Below are 7,800 nucleotides of genomic sequence, written 5' to 3' on the forward strand. Positions count from 1 at the left end.
GAATGCTTTCCTCTCCAGCTTGGTAGTGTCAGCACCACGGACAGCGCCTGCCACAGCCCCGTGTTCGTTGAGTGAACAATTGAATGGGTACCGGGTTGTGACGGCCTCTTCTGAAGGAGGCAGGCGCCTGACTGCCACCCCCTGCCCCTTGCTCTCAGCCCGCAGAGTACAGCAAGTGGAAGTTCACCAACAGCCCCACATTCCTGGAGGTGCTGGAGGAGTTCCCGTCCCTGCGGGTGTCTGCTGGCTTCCTGCTCTCCCAGCTCCCCACCCTGAAACCCCGGTACTACTCCATCAGCTCCTCGCAGGACCACACCCCCTCGGAGGTCCACCTCACCGTGGCCGTGCTCACATACCGCACCCGAGGTGAGGCTGGGCAGAGGCTCCAGGGCAGCCCCGCTCTGCTACTCCTCTGTTCCACATCTCTGAGCATCGGTCTCCTCGTTAGTTCAATGGGGGCGGCGATACCACTTCCCAGAGCTGTGAATGTGACAGGTGTGTGGGAGAGAGTACCGTGAGCCAGGCACAGCTAGTCCCTTTGTATCATCGGTAACCCTATCCGACAGGTGCTGTGTGCACTTTAGAGGTGAGGAAACTGAGTCACAGAGAGGTTAAGTCTCTCGCTCAAAGTCACTCTGTTAATGAAAGTGAAGATTCAAACCCAGGCTGTCTAAGTGCCAAGTCCACTTTCTCATCCACTCTACTGCCCTGCGACTGTGGACCAACCTAATGAGCTCAAGCGTGGAAAGCACCTAGCATGTCCTGGGAGCCCCGAGGCTCTTATCTTCCTGGACACGGGGGTGTTCTGTGCTGACTGTCCACTCACTGAGCTCATCCCGTGATGGCTCATCCACACTCGGCACCCTGGCAGGTGTGGGGATACGGAGACACAGCCCTGGCTCTTGGAGCAGCCAGAGGGCAGGGGAGAGGCAGGCATAGGAGAGCTGGAGAGCCACCGTGTGTAGGTATTGAGAATGATAGTGCAGGTGCTATGAGGGCCACACTTGGCATGAGGCCGCAGAGCCTGGGAGGCCAGGTCTTGTCCAGAGGCCCAAGTAGAGCAGCCCTGCCCTAGCCCAGCTCACGCAGGCAGGGGCATGGGGCATCCTGGTCAGGTCTACGGTGTCCTTGCAGATGGCCAGGGCCCCCTGCACCATGGCGTCTGCAGCACATGGCTCAGCAGCCTGAAGCCCCAAGACCCAGTGCCCTGCTTCATGCGAAGGTGAGCACCCCACCCCTCCCTGTCCCTGTGGGACCACTGAGCCCGGTGCGCTCAGATGAAAGGAAGCTGTCTGAGTTTGGGCCCCGTCCTGAGCCCTCCACTCCACCCCTGGCGGCTGTGTGGTTGAGTCTCAGGGCAATGACAATGCAGTGGTGGTGCGGGGATCCACAGTTCAATGAGGGGGGCTTTGTCAGGAGGGCCCAGGGCGCAGTGACGGTGTGCCTGGACAGCGGGAAGGAAGCAGCCTGCAGGACCCAGGAGGCACATGAGCTGGCTGTCTTCACCCCAACACCTCCACCCCAACACCCCAGCTCCCAGCCTGTCCCATGTGTGCCTCTGGCCCAGAGGGTCTGAAGACTGAGGCCTCCCTCTCCTGTCCCCCTCCAGTGCCAGCGGCTTCCGGCTCCCCGAGGACGCCTCCCATCCTTGCCTCCTCATAGGACCCGGCACAGGCATCGCCCCCTTCCGCAGTTTCTGGCAACAGCGGCTCCATGACTCTGAGCACAAAGGTCTAGCTCCAGGGCCCCTGGTGGGCAGGGCACTCGGGGCCAGGGCCTGCCTGGGAGTAGAGCCGCAGCGAGGGGGAGCCGGGCCACCACCTCCCGAATGTTTCCTGGCCCCTTCCTCAAATGCAGGCCTCTATGTTTGTCCCTGCCTGTGTGGCTTCTGCAGGGCGGGATTGCTGTCTTCCTGTCTTGGAGCCAGAGCCCCTTCTCCGGGGGTGGGGTAACAAGAAAGTCCCTGCTTTCGACCTCCAACAGGCTGCATGGGCTCCGGTGTCTGCTCTTTATGAACCAGTGATCTGAATGCCCTGGGCCTCAGCCCCCATCTGTAGAATGGGGATAATGCCAAATGGAGTATTCTTGGGGACGGAAGGCCTTCGGTCACAGCCTGCCCCCTGGTGGCCACCACAATAACTGCAGCTGGTGTGTCTTGCAGGGCTCCAGGGTGGACGCATGACCCTAGTGTTTGGGTGCCGCCACCCAGACGAGGACCACCTCTATCGGGATGAGATGCTGAAGATGGCCTGGAAGGGGGTGCTGCATGAGGTGCACACGGCCTACTCTCGCCTGCCCGGCAAGCCCAAGGTAAGTGCAGCGCACAGGAAGTGCGGCATGAAGAGCAGGACCATGGCTCATGCAGGGCCTCCCGTGAGCCCCTGCCCCTCCAGCCTTTGTCCCACCTCTAAAACAAGGATAATTACATAGTCATCAGTGATCAGGATGCCCCTCTCCCAGGAGCAGAGACAGCCGAGAGGTTCAGGACTAGCTTGGGGGCACGCTGTGGTTAATCTCCAGGGCCCAGCAGCCTCCCTGGGTTACACAATGCAGTGGGGGATGTATCTTTATCCTCCAGCCCAGCAAGGCACCACAGCCCTCGGGTGGCTACTTCTGGGGGTCAGAGTAGACGCTCAGCCCTTGGGAACTTGTCCCTCAGGACTCCTCTTGGGCCCCGTGCTCTGTGCCAGTGCCGGCACATGTGTGGAGCAAGAGCAGAGGCCCTGCCTGGCTGGCGGGCTTTCTGTCTCAGCGCAGACCAGGATCGGCAGCCTGTCCTGCACGTCAGCGGCTGTCTGATGGACTGTCTGCACTGAGGGGCTCCCCTCCTGGGATATAGAGAGTAAGCTTCAGAGCCCTGGACGGGGGAACTGGCTTGACTGATGCCTCTTTTAAACATGGTAAATGCAAACAAAGTCTGGGATTCCCAGGTGGCCAACTCGTAGAAGGAGGGGCTGAACCCAATGTGTGTCTCTCTAGGGTGTCAGTGCCCCTTGCCCTGGGTCTGGTCCCATACAGGCCCCAGCTGGGTGGGTGCTTGCCATGCAGCCTTCAGTGCCTCCTCCCCACCTCCCTGTAGCCAGCAGACCTTACTGCAGGCCTCACTCCTGGCAGCAGGAGCTGGGACCCACCTTCTCTCTCCCATTCCAGGTCTATGTGCAAGACCTCCTGCAGCAGCAGCTGGCCAGCGAGGTGCTCCGTGTGCTCCACGAGGAGCCGGGCCACCTCTATGTGTGCGGCGATGTGCGGATGGCCCGGGACGTGGCCCACGCCCTGAAGCAACTGGTGGCAGTCAAGCTGAGCCTCAGCGAGGAGCAGGTGGAGGACTTTTTCTTCCAGCTCAAGGTACGGTAACTGGTGTGAGGACAGAGGGTGCCGGTGCAGGGCCCAGGCCAGGGAGCTAGGACGGGGGCAGTGCCCAGAGCAGACCTGAGCCCCAGGAATCGGGTGGTGGCTGGAGAGCAGAGCTGAACGGGTTGCTGGGCACCTAGTTGGACATCCTGGTCTGGCTAGGAGAGGTTTGGTAAATTTGTCTAGTTTTCCACCCAAGGATTAGAGAGGCTCGCCTCTTTTAAACATGGTAAATGCAAACAAAGTCTGGGATTCCCCAGGTGGCCAACTCGTAGAAGGAGGGGCTGAACCCAATGTGTGTCTCTCTAGGGTGTCAGTGCCCCTTGCCCTGGGTCTGGTCCCATACAGGCCCCAGCTGGGTGGGTGCTTGCCATGCAGCCTTCAGCGCCTCCTCCCCACCTCCCTGTAGCCAGCAGACCTTACTGCAGGCCTCACTCCTGGCAGCAGGAGCTGGGACCCACCTTCTCTCTCCCATTCCAGGTCTATGTGCAAGACCTCCTGCAGCAGCAGCTGGCCAGCGAGGTGCTCCGTGTGCTCCACGAGGAGCCGGGCCACCTCTATGTGTGCGGCGATGTGCGGATGGCCCGGGACGTGGCCCACGCCCTGAAGCAACTGGTGGCAGTCAAGCTGAGCCTCAGCGAGGAGCAGGTGGAGGACTTTTTCTTCCAGCTCAAGGTACGGTAACTGGTGTGAGGACAGAGGGTGCCGGTGCAGGGCCCAGGCCAGGGAGCTAGGACGGGGGCAGTGCCCAGAGCAGACCTGAGCCCCAGGAATCGGGTGGTGGCTGGAGAGCAGAGCTGAACGGGTTGCTGGGCACCTAGTTGGACATCCTGGTCTGGCTAGGAGAGGTTTGGTAAATTTGTCTAGTTTTCCACCCAAGGATTAGAGAGGCTCCTTGGCCTCCCTTCCAACCCCTTTACAGAATGTGTCCAGGTAGCCATAGCAGGGCTGTAAACGCCAGGACGGAGAGGCCCTCCACCTTATAGGCCTCCCACCTGTTACGCTCCGCTCAGGGTCTGCTCCCCCTCAGACCCAGCTTCAAAGGCTCACCGTTGAATGATGATCGTGGCCATGTTTATGCACTTCAATGGGGACAGGTGCTTGCCAAGGATGTGCATGTGACCTTTTATAAGGGCAGCACCATCATCACCCCCATTTTATGGGGAGGGAAGGGAGCCCTGCGGGGTCCACAGCTGTGAACATGAGCGCTCTCTCTGGCTCCGAAGCCTGTGCGTCACTTCTGTGCTCCCCCTAGGCCACCTTCGTATGTTCAACTGACTATGTATGGAGCATCTACTGTGGGGATAGAGCGGTCAGCCAGGCAACAGTCATTCCTGCCCGGGGATCCTGCCTGCTGGTGGGGCTGAGCAATCAAAGTCAGTCAGACATGCAGTGCTCTGGAGCACAACTAAGCAGGGACGTGGGACAGGGCGAGTTAGGAGGCTTAACTTTCAATAGGGCAGTGAGAAAGGTGTCACTGAAGGTGTCATTTGAGAGAAGAGTTGAAGGGGAAGGAGAGAGCCCTGTGGATATTGAAGGAAACATTCTGGAGTGTTCTGGGCAGTGCGGCATGTGCAAAGGCCCTGGGGCGGGATTAGTTTGGTGTGTTTGAAGAGCAGCAAGGTCAGGGGTCTTGCCCTACATGTGTTCAGGGGGGTATTTGACATCTAAAGTCTCCAAGGTCAAGTAGTATGGGGCACGCACGGTCCCACCGAGGTGAACGTGTGCCTTGACTGCACAGCTTCTCAGCACTTTGCACACGTGACTGCACTGTGACAATCCAAGGTGGAGAGAAAAGGAATAGGTAGCATTTCCCAAGCGTGCCCAGCACGGGGCTCGCATTTCCCGGAGTATCTGTGGGACAAGGGCTAGGCAGGGATGGGAATGCCATCTGTCCCTGAAGCGTGGGGAGAGTCTCAGAAGGTCCCCATCCAGCAGCCACTGACAGGGGCCAAGAGTCTACACCAGGGCTGGTTCTGCGATGCGGTGGTAACGCACTGCTCAAGGAAAGGATCCTGCATGGCAGCTACTGTTCGAATCCCCAGCCCAACCGGCCTGAAACATAGCAGGCACACATGAGTGCCCAAGATCCGTCGGGCTGGAGGGCCGGAGGGAGGAGATCGTGATGTGCAGGTGCTTGCCCTCTCACACTCATGCACAAGCACGCCATCGTGAATAAGGAAAAAAAATTTAAAAAGAGTCTAAGCCAAGTTCGAGCATAACCTCGGCACAGGAAGGCCCATGGCATATAACATCTGTGGTGAGGGAGCTGGGGCAGCCCAGGGACTCGTCTGAGCCTGGACTTGCTCGAGAGGCGCTCACGGCATGGCTGACAGCCTGGTCTCTGCTTCCCTTTAAAGAGCCAGAAGCGCTACCATGAAGATATCTTCAGTGCTGTGTTTCCCTACGGGCTGAAAAAGGACGGGCAGCAGGGAAGCCCAGAGGTCTCGGGGATCTGACAGTTAAAACCAGTCTGCATGCAGTCATGGAGCCCACTCTTGGTTATCTGAGGTCCCTGGACCTGGAGAGATGGAGGAAAGCAACATCCCCACCTCCTTATTTCCTCCCTTTTCCCCAAGCCTCTTACTTGGCCAACTGCCAGGTTGCATCCTGGCGTGATCAGAGCCTCCTGTTTCCCTTTCGGCACCCTCTTCCAATTGCAATACTTGGCATGACCACCAGAAGGCGCTGCTGCACCATCTTGTATTTAACTGCCCTCTGTACAGTTATTTATGTCTCAGTATTTAAAAAAACACCCTAGGCTGCTCCCGAGACCGCTTGGGTCTTCCTTGTATGATTTGTTGATGAAGTTATTTATATAAATGAAATGCATTTTATTTTAACTATACCGTGTGTGTGTGTGTGTGTGTTTCTGGTGGGGGTGGGAGTGGGGGAAAGTTCTGCAAGGACAGCCACCCTGTTATATGGAGTGGGGGGCTGGTGGGTGCCGTAGGCTGAACAAAGATCCCTCACAAAGGGACATAGCAGCCAGGTCATGGCTTCTCTGAGATGGCTGCCAGGTACGGGGACAACAGATGGAGCTTTGAGCTTGCCCCAAAGTGGGGGGGAGAGCACCGCTCACACCTGAAGCGTCTTGGTATGAAGGCAGCCACGTGTTGCATGAAGTCTGGCCAATGATGACGCCCCTGGGACCAGCAGGCGGGTCTGCTTGTGTGTTGGGACATCACGCCGGGCACACAGCATCCCCACAGGGAGGCTTGGAGCAGGCCAGGGGCAGCTTCTTCAGAGACTCAGCCGTTCGGGTCAGAACCCAGGAAGGAACTCAGGCAGGTGGGGGTCAGGCAGGTGGGGCGTCTAGCAAATTCTGACTTCCGGCTTCCGTTTAGCCCCTGCTGCTCTGGGCTCCTTGCTCATTCTCCCCTGCTCAGGGGTCCCTTCCACTGCTCTGACAGCAGCTCCTCAGATGGGAGGCGAGGGGTGGGCAGAGGGAGGGGCCTGCCACCTTCCTGCAACCCTGAAAACCTGGGTGCCTGGAACACAGCAATGCATCTGAACGAGGAGGTCAGGAACCCGGGCACCTAGTCCAGGACCTTCACACTCCAGTGTGCACACATGTGCCCTGGGCCCTGCTGATCCTCATCAAAGAGAGACAGAGAGAGGAAGAGGAGAAAGCACCCCTCGTGGGGGGTGGTCACGCCCCAATCCCTTCTCCTTCATCTCTCTCCTTTTGGGATTTGGGGCATACGCACACATGTGCCCTGTATGTTTCTCAAGCTGCCGGGTCTGGGACTCTGGGACAGGTTGGCCATGTGGGTTCCGGCTCTTGATATGGATTCTGTACTGCAGGAAATTTTATCGTTATTTCTGTAAGTGCCCAACCCAATGATATGCTGCTTCTGTACATGCTTGCAATGCCCAGGAGGTGCAGCTGCATGCCACACATACCAGCCCAGCCAGCTCGACCAGATGTCCCTGAGTGTGAGACACTGGGCCCAGCAAGCCTCCCCTTTCAGGAATGGGATGTGGTTTTTGCCCTTATAAGCCGCTTTCCCACTTACTTCCAGGGTGGCGAAGTTTTTGAGAGATGTGAGTCCTCTCACAGCCACCAGCTTTGAATGAAGATTCATTTGGCCTTACGTGTGGCATCTCCTTTGATCTTGCGGCATACATTGTAACTCTTAGCCAACAGGCCCCCGAGCCGGGCCATGCAAGGCTGACGTTGGTGCTGATGTGAGCAGTACTCTTGGAACCCCACCTGGTTGCTGGGGGCTGGATCCTGGGTGATGTTAGCAGGAGGTCACAGCATCATGTGGACACAGAGCTGGGCTCCCTCACATAGGCCAATTGGCTGGCAGGACCCCTCACATTGAGCCACTGTTCCCGCGCACACTCACCCTTAATGCTGGGGAGACCGACAGGCGAGCTGTGCACCCAGACCCCACTTCTCCAGGTCCCACCTGCCACTCCCTTCCACTCAGATGCAACGGG

The 7,800-nt window shown here is 58.4% G+C and overlaps 1 protein-coding gene across 2 annotated transcripts in view; it reads left to right on the top strand.

Moving 5' to 3' along the window:
- Positions 1–6,139, top strand: part of NOS2 (nitric oxide synthase 2) — a 44,822-nt gene extending 38,683 nt beyond the window's left edge. For both annotated transcript variants that reach the window (XM_014584976.2, XM_006170419.2), the window contains 6 exons: positions 159–366; positions 1,135–1,222; positions 1,610–1,731; positions 2,162–2,310; positions 3,151–3,345; positions 5,712–6,139. In XM_014584976.2, coding sequence (XP_014440462.1) covers positions 159–366; positions 1,135–1,222; positions 1,610–1,731; positions 2,162–2,310; positions 3,151–3,345; positions 5,712–5,810 — 861 coding nt within the window. In that variant the 3' untranslated portion in view covers positions 5,811–6,139. The remainder of the gene's footprint in view (positions 1–158; positions 367–1,134; positions 1,223–1,609; positions 1,732–2,161; positions 2,311–3,150; positions 3,346–5,711) is intronic.
- Positions 6,140–7,800: the final 1,661 nt, after the last annotated feature.

The sequence above is a fragment of the Tupaia chinensis genome, unplaced genomic scaffold (genome assembly GCF_000334495.1).
Source record: "Tupaia chinensis unplaced genomic scaffold, TupChi_1.0 Scaffold148350_1, whole genome shotgun sequence".
Classification (NCBI taxonomy): Eukaryota; Metazoa; Chordata; class Mammalia; order Scandentia; family Tupaiidae; genus Tupaia; species Tupaia belangeri.